The 20,077-nt window shown below is 37.1% G+C and overlaps 1 protein-coding gene across 3 annotated transcripts in view; it reads right to left on the bottom strand.

Moving 5' to 3' along the window:
* Positions 1 to 20,077, bottom strand: part of LOC129723312 (nuclear factor NF-kappa-B p110 subunit) — a 49,976-nt gene that overhangs the window by 24,936 nt on the left and 4,963 nt on the right. For 2 of the 3 annotated variants that reach the window (XM_055677460.1, XM_055677461.1), the window contains exons 2-6: positions 7,160 to 7,441; positions 6,494 to 7,090; positions 6,326 to 6,430; positions 5,727 to 6,266; positions 5,383 to 5,647 (exon numbers count right to left, since the gene is read on the bottom strand). In XM_055677460.1, the coding sequence (XP_055533435.1) occupies positions 5,383 to 5,647; positions 5,727 to 6,266; positions 6,326 to 6,430; positions 6,494 to 7,090; positions 7,160 to 7,441 (1,789 nt within the window). Of the gene's footprint in view, positions 1 to 5,382; positions 5,648 to 5,726; positions 6,267 to 6,325; positions 6,431 to 6,493; positions 7,091 to 7,159; positions 7,442 to 8,231; positions 8,372 to 20,077 lie in introns of those variants that run through there. The other variant, XM_055677459.1, reaches the window with a different exon arrangement.

Below are 20,077 nucleotides of genomic sequence, written 5' to 3'. Positions count from 1 at the left end.
ATAAAAAATTTGCTTTAGTTTTTAAGTCATCAGATATAATTGGCGCCGTTAAACATTAAATTGTATTTGTGCCGTGTCAAATAAATGTTATGTGAAGAAAAAAAAAAAAAAACCTAGGTAACTTATTTATCAATTCAAAATTCTATGATTAATTCATCCAACTTTTGTTAACATGAATTAAGAATGTTTTGTTACTATACTTATTATGCTAACGGTACGAAAATGAGTAATATTTTTGTTTTCACCGGATGCAGAGTATTACGTTGGTTAATAGAAGTGTTTCTTTCGTCGGTTTAGATGTCATTGACTATCTTATGATAGAACTCTGTTTTGTAGTTCTAAGGATAAAAAATGGGGTTTGAAATTACAACATAAGTTTTTCGGGAGTTAAAAATAGTAAAACCATTGTTTATATTTTCTAGTACATGTTGATGTTGGATAGAATTTTCGAATTGAGTACACTAAAGTCGCTTTTTATGCGGGGGATACATGCCGCGTAAAAAACCGCGTAAATTCCGGAATTCGCGTAAAAAAAACCGCGTAAACTCTGCAATCCGAGTGAAGAGGAACCGAAATCCGCACGAAAAAAAATACCGCGTGAATTCCGCAATCCGCGTAAAAAAACCTAATAAATTCCGGAATCCGCGTAAAAAAAGCCGCGTAAAAAGCGACCTTACTGTAAAGATATTGCAAATCAGGATCTGAAGGTTCGTGATAATCTGATCGTAGTAATATAGTTTTGTGAATTCTTCCGATTAATACACCTTCAGAAGGGTCTGACGGCATATATCGTATGTAGGTACGGTAGGGAGCCTATACACCAGAGAGACGCAGAGACACTCACCGTTAAGGCAAGTGTCAACATCAAAACGGATAACGGCAATGCATAATTATACAGCTCGCCCGTTTTGATATTGACAGTTGCCTTAACGGTGAGTGTCTTGGCGTCTCTCTGGTGTATAGGCTGACTAGGTGCGCCGCAGTCCCATACCGAAAAAAAGAAAAGAAACCTCTCGTCGCTTGAGTAAAAAGCTCGTGTACAGGAAATCTGTGTACACGAGAAAGTCTCACGAGCTGTAGCGCACGAGCTGTATCAAGTATGTACAGTACGGGCGTCTCGCTCAGTTCGTAGTGCGATGAAACATCGCCTTGCGCATCGCAATCCGAACCGAAAGAGAAGCGAAAGAGCAACCTGCAAATTGCATGTGACCTATCTCGTCTCGTCGCACATACATGGAAATTCTACGAGCGAGAAAAAGATTTCTCTCGTCGCTTGAAATAAAAGCACGTGCACAGGAAGTCTGGACTCATAAATGTCTTAAATGTCATAGTTGTCATAAATATCAAATGTCATAAATGTCATAAATTTCATAAATGTCACAAATGTCATAAATGTCATATATGTAAAAAAAGTCATAGATGTCAAAAATGTCATAAATGTCATGGATGTCAAAAATGTCATAAATGTCATAAATGTCATAAACGTCATAAATGTCTTAAATGTCATAAATATCATAAATGTCATAAATGTCATAGTTGTCATAGTTGTCATATATGTCATAAATGTCATAAATGTCATAAATGTCATAAATGCCAAGAATGTCAAATATGTCAGAAATGCCAAAAATGTCAAAAATGTCAACAATACCGAAAATGTCAAAAATTTGATAAATGTCAAAATGTCAAAGATGTCAAATTTCAAAAATGTCATGTATGTCATAAATGTCATAAATGTCATAAATGTAAAAAATGACATAAATATCAAAAATGTCATAAATGTATTATATTTCATAAATGTCATATATGTCATAGTTGTCATAAATGTCATAAATGTCATAAATGTCATAAATGTCATAAATGTCATAAATGTCATAAATGTCATAAATGTCATAAATGTCATAAATGTCATAAATGTCATAAATGTCATAAATGTCATAAATGTCATAAATGTCATAAATGTCATAAATGTCATAAATGTCATAAATGTCATAAATGTCATAAATGTCATAAATGTCATAAATGTCATAAATGTCATAAATGTCATAAATGTCATTAATGTCATAAATGTCATAAATGTCATAAATGTCATAAATGTCATAAATGTCATAAATGTCATAAATGTCATAAATGTCATAAATGTCATAAATGACATAATAGTCATATATGTCATAAATGTCAGAAATGTCATAAATGTCATATGTCAAATGTAATATTGTCATTAATGACACAAATGTCATAAATGTCATAAATGTCATAAATGTCATAAATGTCATAAATGTCATAAATGTCATTAATGTCATAAATGTCATAAATGTCATAAATGTCATAAATGTCATGAATGTCATAAATGTCATAAATGTCATAAATGTCATAAATGTCATAAATGTCAAAAATGTCATAAATGTCATAAATGTCATAAATGTCATAAATGTCATTGATGTCATAAATGTCATAAATGTCATAAATGTCATGTAACAAATGCCATAAATGTAATAAGTGTCATGATTGTCATAAATGTCACAAATGTCATAAATGTCATAAATGTCATAAATGTCATAAATGACATAATAGTCATAAATGTCATAAATGTCAGAAATGTCATAAATGTCATAAATGTCATAAATGTTATAATTGTCATATATGTAATGAATGCCTAATATGTCATTTATATCAAAAATTTCAAAATTTCAAATATGTTAAAATGTCAGAAGTGTCAAAATTTTCAAAGAAGTCGAAAAGGTCAAAAATGTCATAAATATCATAAATGTCATAAATGTTAATAATGTCAAAAATGTCAAAAATGTCAAAAATATCAAAAATGTCAAAAATGTCAAAAATGTCAAAAATGACAAAACTATCAAAAATGTCAAATATGTCAAAAATTCCAAAAATGTCATAAATTTAATAAATGTCAAAGGTCAAAATTATAAAAACGTCAAACATTTCGAAAATATCAAAATTTGTCATAAATGTAAAAAAAGTCAAAAATGGCAAATGTTATTGGCCCCAAAAATGACCTTTGCAAAATTTCAGCTCAATTGGACTTGATTAAGGGGTGCCTAAAACCGCTTAAAATTGTTGTTTGAAAAACCGAGGGTTGAAAACCCTTCGAAAATCTACCGACTTACCTACATGAAAAAAACCTATCCTAATTCTCCATTACATGCGCTATTGTATTTTGTACAAAACTCTGTGTAGTTTTCTTTTTCAGTTTGTTATGTCATTTGAACGACTTTAGTGAAATATAAACGCACCACCCTAGCGAAAAATCAGGTATAAGAAAAAAATGTGGTTTGGAGCGCGTTTTAAATCATTTCGAGAACCAATTCTGAAATATTCTGAAATTTCCGGTTGCCAATAAACGGCTTAGTTACATAAGGTCGACTTTCGGCAGAATTTGTTTTGAGATAACACTAAATTTTGACTTTTTATGCATTTTTAAGTCATTTGGCATCGAAAAATAATTTTGGATTTTCCAAATTCATGTACTTCCCCCTTGGTAGATTTTCCGAGGATCAAAAATCACAACTTTGAACGCTTTGAGGCACACGAAAACCATGTCCATTTTGGGCCAATGAACGATAATATATTTATATGATAGTGTCAAATATGTCGAAATGTCGAAATTATTTACGGTGTCAAAAAAGTCAATAATGTCACAAAAATATCGAAAAAAATATTTGAAATATTCAAAATTCAAAAAATGAGGAAAAAGTCCAAAATGTCAAAAATGTCAACAAAGTCAACAATTTTTAAAAGTGCTATAGGTGTAATTTATATCTATATGGTAGTGCACTGTCGCGCATCCAAGTAAGCTGTTCATGAGAGTCTTTGTCCAGAGAATAATAAAGATGGTCTGGTCCGGGTTTACTGCGAAAGTTCATCAATTTTTTATTACGGTTAGTATTGTTTTCGAATTGTTTAACATGCAACTAGAAATAATATTATTATAATTATTTTACACACTATTACACTTTATTTGTCATACTTGCATACACTCAATAGAAAATACACGTTCCTGAAATCATGGTACACTGCCGTTTACTGCCTCTCATAGCAAGTCCGTCCTATTTGCACTTTTGCCGAAATTAATTGTAGAGTGAAAATGGCAGCTAGTTACAATAGATGAACTTAACAACTTTGTTCTAGAAAACTCTAAAAAAACATTCAAACTTATTGTGCCATCTCATAAGAAGCAATGCTACAAGATTATATGGGATGGCGGATTACACGGCTCGCTGATTTATCAAGTGGGACGGACCTAGTTTATCCAATTTAAATTTGATTACATACGCTAACTGAATTAAAAACGTAGTGCAAATGCGACAGGTAACTATGAGACACATTAATTTTCGTTCGAAGGCGACGCGTTGTACTTTATTCTAGTGACTGCAACACGTTCTATTGTTTTTTTTTTATGTATTGATATCCAAATAATTTTCAGTATCAATAATAAAATAGTTTAGATAAACAAATAACTATTAAAATAATAAAATCGCATGATCCACAAACTGCAACTGTCTCTTTATTTACACGCATTTTTACACATTAGGTAAATAAAAATTAAGATTCTACTAGCAACACTCCGTACTCTCGTCAGGGGTGTGATACGAAATAAGTTGATCTGACACAACGCGACGCGGGTGACAGTCAGACGAGATGCATTTCATCCTTTTATTAGATGCTTTCTCACATCCCACAGATTATTTACAAATCATACGATACCGGAGGAAATCAAATGTCGCGCAGCAGATGACAAACCGAGGCGACCACAATTCATCCAATCGTTGGATATAGGGGCTGTAACCTTTTGTGAAGTCACGCAACGAGTTGAACTCAGGCGAACAGCGAACAGTGAAAAACGTGTAGTCTAAGAGAATATATACACCAAAGCATGTATGTAAATGTATATCACTCATAGACGACGAATTTTAGTTAGACATGCCGAAATCAAGATTTCATAAACATAATATATTATCATTCTATCAACATAACGTCGTATACATCTAGCAAAATTTCGGTGCTGGTTAGATTAAAATACTTAAGATACTTCCTAATCTAAATTAAAAAGGTCATACAGGTAACAAATACAGTTACACACAAACGAGCGAAATTGATGTCAAACTTTTCGAGACTTACTAGGTAGATTTTCTTAACTAAGCTAACCAGTCGGGAGGATTTCATGCTATTCCCAGTTAAAAAATTTGCTTTATTAAGGTACACATACTCAACACCAAAATGGCAACACAATTCGCCATTTTGTGAGTTGATCTAAACTCCGAGAACAGCTGAACAGAGCTGATCGATCTGGTTAGTAACAGCAGCCAAAAATATAAAAAAGCGCGTATTCTCTATCGCAATAAAATCCTACGGTGTACTCACTTGACTTTCTGCTTATTGGATGACATCCACAGAGCCGATATTAGCTCTCGACATCTGTCGTAGTCACTTCGAAACAGCCTTACAATAGCTAGAATCTTTTTGAGAATATCTACATCTTTTGCCTGCTGGTTATCGCTTGCATATGCCTCCAAGGCCCGTTCGAAACGAGCGGCCTCCCCGTTCACCTGGGCAGCCGAAACGGTATCCGTTTCTAGCTTTGCCAACTCCTGCGCTTCCCCGATCTCGTTGATGAGCTTATGCAACTCTATGGAAATCCGAGAAACACCATTAATCAATCGTCCACAGGTGGCTCGTATAGCTAGCGCACAGCTGAGACAAATTACCTTCCGAGTTACAATGCACGAAATCTTTGAAATCATTCGAGCTAAACGAGATGTCACTGGCGATCGTCGTGGGAATGTGGCTCTCCAGAATTTCCTGAATAATACCGGACTTATTGAACTCCTTACTAATGGTACCAGCTTCCGGTAGGTGACCCTGAGTCTGCACCATTGGGAACGGTTGATGCAGTGGCGGTAACCGACTCGGGCCGGCTACGATTTCGTTCGGCACGACGGTCGGAATTTCGCAGGAAACATTTCCGGAGTGAACGCGTTGCCGCTTGCGTGAATGATTCGCCAAAGTTACCATCCCGGGGCGGGGTTTGAACTTGAACGGAACCGGCTCACTTTGGCACTTGTCACGCGGTCGGTACAGCTGCATGCACACTTCCACCGGTTCGGTGATGTCCTTGTTGTGGTAGGCAGGCGTTTTGAAGGCGATTGCATACTGATGATGGACGTCCGCCTCCGAGAAGGAACCCCAACCTTGCCAAATTTCCCGGTCGAACTCGTCCAGCTCGTAGAACCGTATTTTGATGTTATCTGAGTTAAGAGGAAAAAATTAACCTTTTTTCTCGCTTAAAAACTAGGTTTCAACTTACTTTTACAAACTTTCTCCACGAACATGAAGACTTCTTCTCCACCATCGACGCTACCAAAGGTTGAGCTGAGCCTGCAGATTTTGAGCTCACCAGTTAGAGCACTTTCTGCAACCAAAATAAATGATTAAGTTTCACACCAAATTGTGAATAAAAAAACAACGAACTCACTCATATTATTTATCGGATTAGAATAAACTGGCTCGCACAGTTGGGTCCACCGACCCGACACTTGGTCCACTTGAAATACTTGAAAGCAGAGACACACCTGATTCAGGTTCATCGTCTTTGCCATTTCCGCCGCCTCCTTCTGCAGCTGATGTTCCTCCCGAAGCGAGAGATCTCGGCCCATTTCGACCATTCGCTGCTTTTTGATTTTTCTGCACAACTCCTCGGCGATGTTCTTTTTCGCCGTATGGATTATACCCATGCCCTGAAACGTTGCAACGTAACCGGTTTCGGCGTTCACGTCGATATCATGTGGATCGTTCAGATCGATATCACCGCTCTTTATTACCAAATGATGCGAGTGGGCTGCCCTTTTGGACGGATCCACCTGGTACAGGGAACATCGCACTTTCGCTTCCCCTTGGAATCCACGAATCTCGACGGATGGGAATGTTTTCTTGCTTTTTTCTGTGTGGACTCCCATCAGAGAACCATGCGTACCGTGCATTTCCGACTGATATCGAAAACGAAATTTGTCCACTGGTTGCTCCAAAATCACTAGATGCGGGACGGTCAGTTCGATGCGCGGTTGCTCGGTTACTGAAATGGTAAAAAACATATTAGCAATCCATCTGACCTTCAACGTGCGTTCTCACGCTGCCATCTTACCGGTTCCATGCGTGGAGTAATTAAAAGTCTGCAGTCTACACTCGTCACCCACCGTCTGGGGGCTGTAGTGGTGGTAACCGGTGGAAATGTTAAGATTTTGCATATTAAAAGAACTCGTTTCGCTGTGCGTTGACTGTGGGGACATATTACTGGTGCTGGACGGAGAATTGCTCGAATAGTTTTGGTTGATATTCTCATTGGCACTCGGCGACGACGTCGAAGATTCCATCGAGAGCACCGAGTAGGTCGGCGAGGACGACAGCTGCTGCTGCTGTTGTTGCTCTGCACGGTTGAGAAAGAAAGAAAAATTAGATCACAATTGACGTCAGTTGGGGTGCGCAGTCAACCGCATGATCGCGGAGACTTCGATTTTAAGCCGCAAACGGGGTGAAAGGCACGAACGGTCGTGATTCATCCCGTACCGATGACACCACCCAAGCATGTCGATCTATTTTCTGCAGAATGCTGCCCTGACCTAACGTGGAACTGTATTTCCCAGACTGTTCGGAATCGTGGTTTGGCTTAGCGCGTGCGGTTAAGTCTTAATTGCTAATTATTCATTGAGGAAAATACCATTGAGAGACATATGACGTGTCTGACAGAAAATATGCAACGTAAACAAAACCTATGCGCGCCCTCGGTATTTCACTGACCTACCAATGCAATCGGATAAAAAAATTCAGTGACATTTTCAATATATTAAAACTCACTGATGAAAAGTCGACGCTTCATTGCTACTCTAATTTCAAAAAAGAACACGATGGCACTCTGCTTCCTGCGAACCGACTCAAACAGCTACCGAACTAACAGTAAGCATTCCTCAGCCGGCCGAATTAGTAAATACTAGTGGCAATGACTCACGATTGATACTTTATCTCGACTGCTCTATCAATCAGCCAGGTCACCGCCACTGATCAAACCCGGTGTGCCTCCTTAAATCCATTATCAAACGATATCACAGTGACTCCTCTAACGCACAGCCCATCGCATGGGGCCATGAATCATCGACACCGGCGTCACGGTAGCGCCCCCAAAACAAGGGAACACAAAACCACAAGCCCCTTTTATTTACCTATGAAGTGACGACAAAATTGCGTCCACGGAGTTCCGTACTGATACATCACGTATATATTTTTCGCACTCCCTAAGGTTTATGTAACACTAGTAGCTTAACTTATTGAGCCCGGAACTGCACACTTTAACTGAAAGGCACTCCTCTGGCGCCAAACGGGAATCGCAAATCACGTCCAATACCTGTCGTAGTCCGCGACGAACTAAATCCCGCAGGAAGTCAGCAATCGGTTTTGAGGCACACGAACGCATGGCACACAATGGGCAACAGATATGCTACTGTCATGAGTAGGTCTCACCTGGTCTTATCATTCACTAGTGGGCTTATCAGCTGAAGGGGTTCCACACACAAACCGTCTGTCCAGTTCGAACCAATCTCGAGCTCGCGACTTCGGCTCGATCGGACCCTATATCTAAACATCGCTCATATCTCGTTCGCGAAAATTTTATGCATGTGATTGGTGAATATCACGATTACTTCCGTTCGCGGAAGTATTTTATCAGTCGGGGGAGCGGAGCACACGCGCCGAAACAGTTTCGTAAATTCGTCATCAAAACAACGCACGCACCATGCGTAGGATAGTTTCCGATGAGGATGGCACTTCGATGTTACGTCAAAGAAAGCATATCTCAATAAGTTGGATGTTTAGTTTGTTTATTCGTGTAGGAATCGTAATTAACTGGATTCAACCGATTTCGAATGTAAAAAGAAGTGATTCATGATTAGCAAAATGCATGCCGAATGATAAAATGCTCCGGCGAACATTCTCAGGTATGCGACACTGAAAGTGACAAATACATTAACTTTGTGACCAATTTATGACGGTTTAAGGTGAGGTTTGAAGCGCTATAAATCTGCTCATGTATTACGGATCACGAATCCTTCATAAAAAATCGAGATTGTCATTTGTTGATTAGAAGAAAATATAACGGTTTGGAAGTGTTTTCTTTTCATTTTTTTTTGTAATTAAAAAAAAGAAATATCTAGATACGAAATAACTCTAAATTTTCCCATTTGACATCAATTTAGAGGTTATCTTTCAATGAGATGACAACCAACTGTAAACAATCGTATTTTAGTTAACTAAATGCTAATGTAATCGTGCTCTGGGAATAACTATAAGAAGCCAGTGTTTATATAATTCTTATTAGGCATGTGTATTGGCATTAAATTTTTTTTATGTTAATATCGGACGGTGAACTTTAAAAAATAACATATTATTTCCGAGATACTTTCAAAAATTTTCATAATCAATTTCCTTCATTTTTTTAAAGTTGCTTTCCTGAATAAATTCTTGTTAAATGATTCGAATAAACTAGTGATCATTCATAAAAGTAAACCAATACTTTGTTAAATTGACAAGAATAATATTTTGATATTAATTGATGAATACAGAAGAGCGGAGTTCAATTGGCGAGTTTTGTATCAACACTCCAGCAACTGATTCGAAAACGTAAAGTGTTTATGGAATAATCAAAATGTGTTGCTCAATACTACAGATGGTCGGGTTTTATGTTTTTCAAACTCGTTCCCGGCCCCAAACTCGAATGTTTTTTTCGGCTGAAAGTCGAACCCGGCCCAAATCTGAAACTTTTTTTCGATAAAACCCAAACGCGAATATTTTATTTCTATGAAACCCGAACCCGACCCGAAACCGAAATTGTGAAACCCGAACCCGAGATTTAATAGATAGTCGGGCTTCGGGTTTTCATACTCAATCCCGACCTGAACCGACATTTTAAAACCCGAACCCGACCCGAACCCGAATTATTTTTTCACTAAACCAGAATCCGACGCGACGGGTTCCATCTCTACTTAGTACAAATAATATTTAAAATCAGTCAGTAGAATAGCAGAAACCAATATTTTTTGTTGGGGATCAAGTTATACTTTTTTTAGAAACTGTACTTCTTCTAGTTCATTTATCATCGATAAAAGCTCATTATAACAGTATTTTCTCAAATCTCGCGTATATACTGGTTATTACATTATGTGTACATTTAAAAAAATGCAGAGTTTCTGCGTAAAGGCAATATGTATTAGGTGCAGGTGCACTAAGCTCTCGCCTTTTGTCAATAGATGGCACTAGCAGTGAGTGCGTGATGAGCCAAGCTAAAACTTTAGGAAACAAATCGCTTTGACACATTAGTGATTTTATTGTCGCTTTATATACTTTTAGTTGTCTGATTTTGTGCGAACTAATCGTCAATTTGATGGAATGTTACTTTCCTTTATTCATTCAAAGAAAACAGCGGCTGAATCGCATGGAGAGTTACAAACAAGTTTACGGAAATGCTGCTCTAAGTGGATCAACGTGCAGTAATTCCATCGCCTCCATCGGTTCCATCGCTTCAAAGACAGTAATGTCGTTGTTGACGAGGAATCGCTCGATGAGGATCTATCGTTACCCATCAAATGGCTTGCATATCTTGGAAATAATTTAAATACAAGAAACTTGGGTTCTTTATGATTCGAAGCCAAGCGACGTTAAGCATTGTTTTTCCGCCGACAAAAAGGAAGGGGTTTTTTCCAACGCACCATAACGGGAGTTGAAAATGGATTCATTACAGCAACCCAAAAAGGAAGGTTATGAAAACTACCTAGTCATTATGCTGTGCATTTGGTGGAACAAAATAGGTGTTAGTTACTATGAGCTGTTGAAACCAAACAAAACCATCGCTACAGTATCGACTTCAAATGCTGAGCGATTTTTATGCATGACGATGCTCGGTCTCATACTGTCAGAGTCGTTAAAATTTACAAAAAAAAAAAAACACTCAATTGGGAAGTCCCACCTGACCCGCCAAATTCCGCAGATTGTGCGCCGTCCGGTTATTACTTGTTCCGATCTATGGCGAAGGCGAACAGCAGGTGTGCTCATATGAAGACATAAAAATGGCTTGATTTTCTCTGCCAGTGAGGTATGACACAGTTTTAGCTAGCGATGGGCAATACTTTAGATGAATAGGTAATCTTGTTTTTAAATAAAGTTGCGTTTAAAAGAAAGCAACGAGAACCTATTTTCACCTTATAGAATTTAATAATAATTAATATAGATAGCATCAGATTGGTTGAGACACAGCAAAATGTACAGGCAAAACAGAAGCAAAAAAACAAGATGATTTCTGAATTATTAGAAGAAGATCGAAATGAAGGTAATGGCAAACAAATCTAGAGAAACATTTCAAAAGGTCCTATCTGCTTTGATCGATTTTTTGATCGATCACTTTTATTCAATCACCACAACTTATCAAACACCTTTTATGACACGTTATTTGCACAAGTTGATAGCGGATGGATTTTTCTAGCCTTCTGTACGAGAGCTACTAAAGTTGAACCATTACCAAAATAAAAAGACGCTTCAGAAAAACGATGAAAGCAGATAGGACCCTTTGAAATGTTTATTTAGGAATCTAAATTTGCATCTAAATTTGAAAACCAAGTTGAGAATTTTAATCTTGTTTTGCCCATAATTTATTCTTTCAATCAAGGTTGACGAAATATAGGATAAATATAGGAAATATAATAAATATTTCCTATATAGGATAGGCTTAATCAAGAGTCACTGTTTTCATCAGTCGATCTACTAAATTTTGATCAACCGATTCATTTGATCACCGACAATTTCAATGGCGGGAACGAAAACTCTGATCGGCTAGCTGTCTTACAAACATATGAAGTACAGATCATCATAGTAAACCCTTTGAATAATCGAAAAAAATCTACCAAAATTGAAGGCATTTTGGCGCAGCTTGGGTGCTAAACAGAATGCAAGAACAGATGCAAATTGTTTCAAATACATTCGGGAAACTCGAAATAGAATCCCTTGATTGGAAACTTCAGTTGATTATTGTTAAAGTTGGCTCAATCAATACTATAATCTAAAATTAAACGCTGTAAGAGAAAAAAATAGTAGAAGGGTGGTATCAAAGACACGACCGCATGACGTAGGACAACGGTATTTTTCTATATTTTTTCTCTAATAGTGCATTTTTATTTGCTGAGACATAAGAGCGCTTTGAGCAATAACACAGTGTAACAAAAATTGACTTTTTTTCTGCCTTGGTTTCTATATATATATTTTTTGTGTATTTCAATGCAAAACTTAATTTCCCCGAGTTTGACACAAAAAGGGGAGGATAATGTAAACACAAATTGTTATTGTATCTTTGAGTATCGCTTACACTCTTGATATTACAATAAACAGATTTCAAATAAGCTAATCTCACGTCGAGATAAACCTATTTTAGTATTGTAGGGAAATTGGGGCAAAATTGACATGTTGCTGATAGACATAATAAGACATAATTTGACTGCAACTCTTAAATATTATCACATTACCATTAATGCTCAGACATACTCGATATTATTTTGCTTTGTGAAATATACTAAAACCATACCAAAACCGTTTTCGTAGAATCACCGTTTTGAGCTCAGTTTTCGTCCGATACTACCATCAGGTATAGATACTACGTCAAAAAAAAAAACAAACAAAATAAAATAGATACTTATGTTTGTATTAACCCTGCAACTTTGGAGTATTTCGTCTCAACCACGTCTTCCGTAGTACGATTACTCTATAAAGAGTAACGTATGCATTAAATAAAATAGACATTTTTTATTGATTTTTGAGAGCCAGTGGCGTTAACTAGTGGCGAATTTAAACATGCCATCCCTATCTGATATATGTTCACTGTTTAGAAAACGTGTTTGAACGTGATTTGCTCTGTATTTCTTTAGCTATGGCGAAGAGTGTGCGGAATCTCCATGCGATGGTTTGTTCATTCAAATCATTCCACCCTAATTCAAAGAAGTCGTTCATAGTTAATCATTTTTTTTCGGAGGGATATTTAAGATCGGGTATTTATAAGATTCTTGCGTCGCTGGACAAAGGAAAATCCATCGAGAGAAAGCCAGGAGTGGGCCGTCATACGGTGCTGACAGACACCAAAGTACAACAGAAGCTGAGAAGGATAACCGAAGGCAAAGTGGCGAAGTCATACCGGTCGTTAGCTAGAAATTTTGGAACAACCGGTCAAACGGTAAAAAAATATTTGCGGAACATGGACATTGTCACGAGGAAGCGTAAATCTAAACCTGAAGTGTCAGAACAACAAGCTGTAACCCAAAAACGGCGCATAAAAAAGATGGCTGCAGATTTTTTTCCAGCCAAACGACACGTTAAGGTGTTGATGGATGATGAAACTTATTTGACTCTGGATGGCAACGATTGGCAAAGAACTGAATATTTCACGTCTCCGCATAAACCTGTAGACGACAAAGTGAAATATATTTCGCATGCAAAGTTTCCCAAGAAAGTTCTCTTGTGGCCTGGCAGTTAATGTGGAGGTTTACAGCACTCAATGCTTTGCTGAAGTCTCCAGGTTTATAAAGAAGTTCCACGGAAATGATGATATTGTGTTTTGGCCTGACCTTGCATCATCACATTACGCAAAGAAGTCATTAGAGGAAATGAACCGTTTTAACGATACCTGTGGTACCCAAGGATTTCAACCCTCCCAACATTCCGCAACTACGTCCATTCGAAAATTTCTGGGCTAACCTGAAAAGAAAAATCTATGCAGACAATTTTGTGGCAAAAAATACTGATGAACCGATCAAGAGGACGAAGAGTGTACTAAAAAATATCCCAACAAGTCTTTTTTCGAGTTCTATAGCTAATGTTCCAGCTAACTGCCGCAAAGTAGCCAGAAAAGGTGTAAATTTATTTTTGTAAGAAACAATATTTATTCTCCATGCAAATAAAAAAAACTGTTCGAATTTATGTATTGTGGTTTTTAATTCAGCTCACTTTGAAAAATGTCTACTTTATTTAATGCATTCGTTACTCGGGATTGGTAATAGACAAAGCTTCAAATACCTGAAAGCTTAGAGTGAATGAATGGTTTGCGCGAGCACCGTTCGCATAGATTCGTGGTGTTTGACAAGTATGACTCCTCCTCCGCCTTCGTAATGGGTAAACTTCGCGCGCAACATTGTTCGATTCCGTCACTTATTACGGTGACACAACCCTTCCTTTCCAACACAGTAGTAGTAGTGGAGATGCAGAGGTAATCTCGGTCTCCGACAACAACGTCTGTTATACCTCCTTACAACTTTATTCCTTACTGTATTGACCGTAAGAATGTAGCAAGCGCCATTAACGATCCATATAAAACAAAAGCTACTGAATTGTTCTGATGATAAACTAATCCCAAATCGCCATATACGTAGTTCTCTGTGCAACTTCACAACCTTAGATCCATCACGAAGGAGCAACTACGAAATGTGCGATCGTCAAGCTCAAGCTCAATACAGTGGAGGTGCATAAGCTCACAATAAGTTCCATACTCTAAATATAAACCTTCGAAACTGAATTTATAGGTATATCAATTGAATATCATATCATATCACGTTTGAAAAAATATGCTTGATTCACAAAAATTTGCAAAGAAATGTTTTGTATTCTCGATTATGTTTTATTTTGCAGTCAAATCAAGCTCAATGCTTTTACTGGAGTTTATAGCTAAAATATTGTATTTTTTTCCAAATCAATATGGAGGAATACTTAATCGGGAAGAACAATGGTCAATATTTATTTTTCAACATTGCTGAATTTAATTGTTGAGGTAAAATTACCTATCGAAAAAAATCAATTGTGCTATTAGTCGATCTCCGTAAAATAGGCCCCAAAAATGGTACAAAGAATACAAACCTTTTTTCTGCTTCCAATTATGGTCAACCATTTCCCCAGACATCTTTCATTTACCCGCATCAATCCAACAACGGCATCGGGGTTTTGGGACAGTTTTTACCCAAAAATGAGTCCTGATAGATCATCAGTCCTTACTAACGTCCTTGTTCATATGGTCCATGTTTACTAGAGACGGGTTTGATGTTTTTCAAACCGGTATCCGACCCGAACCCGAAACCCGAAACCGAAACCAGCGCTAATCACGATTGTCTGCGGGATTAGTACGCATTTCGTTCGTGCCAATTTTAAATTACAACTAATAGTAGGGTAGCGAACGGCTTCGGCAGTGGTTTTCTCCAGCAATCTTAAGGAGAAACCTGCCGAAGAAAACAACGTGCAGCCGAATGCAGCAGGAGGGATTACATTGCAACCACTGAACGGAGCATCCTCAAATCGTGTTCTGCCTTTTTCAAGACACATTTGGGTAAGACCAAAAATGTGCACAATTCCGTTGCAAATATAGAGCTGTGATTGAATTATCGGAAACCGGTATTTTAACCGGTAAGAATATCTAAATTAAAAAAATGAATCTCAGCAAATAATGTACGAAAAATACATGTGAGCTTTTCCCCAGTACGATTGTTGAATCCAATGCAAATTATTGGTTTATTAAAATTAAAGCAAAGATTTAAATTGGTACGCATGATCAGAGAAGGACAAAAATACCTCGAGCAACACAGCATACATAAATTAAGCGCTTGGTTTTATATAAAAACGATTAATCCATAGTTTCCTTTGCGTTCGTTTCCACCAATGTGTGCCCCTTTTCGAGGACAGGTACGCACCGAACCGTTTATTGGAGGATAAGCCAAATCTGCAAACACGCTAGCTCTGAAGGTGAAGAGGTTGCACCGTTTTTTTTCCAAAAACAAAGAAGGCATCCGTTTCGAAACCTCGAAGGCTTCCAACATCAAACACAAAACCAAATAAGCTGTAGTTTTATTAATACTTTTAAGCTTTGAAAACGGTGTGAAAAATGAAAAAAATAATAGAAAAGAACAAGTTTTGAAGTTTACATTATTAGCCATCCCCCCCTTGAAAGTTACCGTTATATATCAAGTCGAAAAAATACTAATTCTTTTGTTGTCATTCAAGGATTCCAAATATATATCTTCGAATTCTCTTCACATTTGAAACTGATGTCGCAAACTTTATCGCTCTTGATCTTTTTAACCCTATTTTTGAATAACTACAGTTTGTCCTGAGCATTTTTCAGTGAAATGTAGATTGAGGAAGTTTTCATTGTATTTCTTCACCCAAAATCTACTTTTTTCCTTTGAGATTAAAATGGGCTACAATATTTTACAAAACTGTGGATTGAAGTTTAAGGTATCTGCAGTGGCGTAGCGTGACCGGGTGACACCCGGGGCGGGAAATTTGGGTGTCACCCCTTCTCCCACTGGGTGTCACCCCCACCAGGTTGCAGTGAAATCATTTTCGTTCGTTTTCAATTGCACTTAATCACCCATTTTTAAAAAAATGGTTGGGATTATACACACTCTTTCTTACGCGGTTTTTTTTTTTTGATACGTATTTTTAAACGGGATTTTTTTGCAATAGCGCGGATTTTATTTACCCGATTTGAAAGATAAGTAAATCTACTCTAACCTTTTTTTTTTGAGGGCGATACGTATGAAAATTTTCCTCACGGGTGTCACCCCCTAGTGGGTGACACCCGGGGCGGACCGCCCCCCCCCCCCCCCCGCCCCCCCACGCTACGCCAGTGGGTATCTGTATTTCAAACATGAAAGAAATGTGGCCGTAAAATGCTAATTGTCGTTTGCTCATATTGTGGCGCTTCTGGTGGACGGATTTGAAAGTTCTTGGGACCCACGTGTCGGGAAAGAAGCGGAAAAACGTGCACAGTACTTTGGAAAATGTATTGTGGTCTGCTTCTAGCCTAGCTAAACAGCTGAAATTGCCTAACAATACTGTATGGCGCATTATCAAACGGTATAAAGAAACATTGACGATAATTCCTTAAGCTAATCATCAGAGTGGAACTGTCGACCGGAAACTGCGTGATAAGATTTTGAAGACCCAATCTGACGATCCGTGATTTGATCAGAAAATTCGGTACTGCCCATAGTACCGTGAGAAGAATTCGACTCCGGGAAGGAATCAAGTCGTATCGAGTTAGCAAACAACCAAACCGGACCATAAAACAGAATGATGGGGCCAAAATCCGTGCTTGGAAGTTATACGACCAGGTGCTTACCAAGTTCGACGGGTGTATTCTGATGGAACCTATGTCAAAGCTGACTTCGATCAAATTCCAGGCTGACTTGGCAACGGCTCGTTGTTTTTGCATGAAAATTTATAATTTGGCAGGGCATTTGCAGATGTGGCAGAAAAACGAAAGTTTTCGATACAAATAAGACAATGACGTCGAGGCTGTACCGAAAAGAGTGTCTCTAAAAACGAATAATGGCGGTCATTCGATCCCACGACCATCCCGGTGATGATTCGGCCAGATTTGGAAAGTTGTCATTACAGCAAAGTCATTCAAGATATGCAGAGACAGGGGTCCTGTTTGTTCCGAAAGACCTTAACCAACCAAATTGCCCCCACGTGTCGGGAAAGAAGCGGAAAAACGTGCACAGTGCTTTGGAAAATGTATTGTGGTCTGCTTCTAGCCTAGCTAAACAGCTGAAATTGCCTAACAATACCGTATGGCGCATTATCAAACGGTATAAAGAAACATTGACGATAATTCCTTAAGCTTATCATCAGAGTGGAACTGTCGACCGGAAACTGCGTGATAAGATTTTGAAGACCCAATCTGACGATCCGTGATTTGATCAGAAAATTCGGTAATGCCCATAGAAGTTATACGACCAGTTTTCGATACAAATAAGACAATGACGTCGAGGCTGTACCGAAAAGAGTGTCTCTAAAAACGAATAATGGCGGTCATTCGATCCCACGACCATCCCGGTGATGATTCGGCCAGATTTGGAAAGTTGTCATTACAGCAAAGTCATTCGAGAAAGATATGCAGAGACAGGGGTCCTGTTTGTTCCGAAAGACCTTAACCAACCAAATTGCCCCCAGCTCCGCCCTATTGAGAAATACTGGGCAGTCATGAAGAGAAGTCTCAAACCAAAAGAAACAGTTGTCAAAGACATAAGTCAGATCATGATCTGATGGAATAAGATAGCCAAAATGATGGACGAAGAAAGTGTGCGCCGCATAATGAACCGTATTTCAGGAAAAGTTTGAAAATTTCTTCGAAACCACGACGAATAATTTTATCGGTATTTTTACTTAGAAGAATGAAGAAAATGCTGCGTTTGTGTAAGAAAAGATCTTAAACTCAACAATAAATAACTGAAATACACGCAATTTTGATCCAATATTATTTGAAAGAAGTTTTAGAGTTCTAGAGAAAAGTGGCTGTGGTAGTGTTTTTTTCTTCATGTGGTAGTGTTGTAACTAAAAAAAAATCCAAAAAAAAACAAAAGTAAAAAAGGTTAAAATTTAAGTTAAAAGCTGAAGAACGGAAAAAAGGATAAAAATCCAAAACTACAAAGTCTACGGAAAAAAATTTAAAAAAATCAACAAAACATTGCATAAAAAGCAAGAAAGTAAAAATAAGATAATCTCACTTATTTAAAAGTACATTAGATAAGTAAAAAAATTAACAAAATGTTTAATGAATATAAACTTACAAAAACGGCAAAAAACTCAATTGTTCAGAGAAACTAGATAAGCATTATTAAATGGTCATTCAAAATAAATTAGTAATGACAGTTCAAACGATAAATTTCTGAGAAATCATAAAACTTGGATGGAAATAAACAAAATATGTTCAAACTAAAAAGTGCAACATTAGAAAAATGAGGCAAAACAAAAATTTCATCACAACAATCTACCAAAGGGCCATCCATGAGTTATGTGACGTTACGTTTAGGAAAGGGAAGAAAAACAAAAACTTGAAATTTATTAAAATCTGTAAAAAATATCTAGCTGAGATTCTAACAGCTGAAGCCAGGGTAAGCAGCGAAATCATTTCAGCTGGTTGATAATGTACTCAATTTTGTTTACTCATTTTCACTGTTATTTACTGGAATATAGTGTGAAGTAAATAAGTTTTCTTTGCTCATCACTAATATGGTGAATACCTAAAAAAAATTGTTTTTAATAAAAAAAAATTGGAAATCTTTCACAAATTTCTTGTATTCAAAATTCACTGCGAATATGCATTAGAAAGAAATCAAATGTTTATTAAAAAATTGGCAACACTGGTAGAACTGAACGGAGCAGCAGATATTTATATTTACTATTTATAAAAACATTGATAAAAATTTTAAAAAAGATATTTTATTTTCACAAAATCTTAGGATTTTTATTAGAATATAACAACATAAACCAAAATATGTCACAAACACTGAAAAAACAAAATAGAAAAAAAATCAATTGTATGGAGAAGTAACGATGTTACAACTAAGCGAACGAAAATTTAAAAAAAAATCAGATAAAGATAAAAAGAAAAGGAACTAATTGAAACACAAAACAGCACATGACAGACAAAATGCATCAAAATGAAAGATCCAACAGAAGAAGTTAAAAAAAGAAAAATACAACATACGCAAATGTACATACTATAATACAAAAGCGTAACAAAAACGTTCAAAAACTTAATTTTGCAACAAAAAAGAGAAAGTACAAAATTGAATTAAAAGTTTACAGATATCGTATTAACTAAGCATTATCAATGCGCAAAAAATAAAGATCTTTTAAACCACATGAAGAATAAATTCTCGAATAACTTGCTGTTCTGTTCAGAACGGTACAACGTTCCAAGCAATTTCTTGTCGCCACAATTTGATCAAACTCTCTTTTTATCTCCCTTGGCGCCACTATCTTTACACAAAGTGCCAATCAAATCAACCTCGCTTAGGCATCTAGGTTCAGCAGAGATTCGCGTCCAATTGTTAGTGCAGAAGACTAGTTCTCGGGAAATGATTCACACTATCGATATTCCAAAAATTCCTGCTTGTGATAGTCTAATTCTGAAAATTAGCAAAACTCTGCAGTCTTCTCTGAAACGCAGGAACGGATCCGGTTCAGTTTCCGGAGTCCGATAAAA

This window comes from Wyeomyia smithii, chromosome 2, assembly GCF_029784165.1.
Source record: "Wyeomyia smithii strain HCP4-BCI-WySm-NY-G18 chromosome 2, ASM2978416v1, whole genome shotgun sequence".
In the NCBI taxonomy this organism is placed as follows: domain Eukaryota; kingdom Metazoa; phylum Arthropoda; class Insecta; order Diptera; family Culicidae; genus Wyeomyia; species Wyeomyia smithii.
Note: the sequence above shows the minus strand (reverse complement) of the source record. Positions and strands in the feature narration are given on the sequence as shown.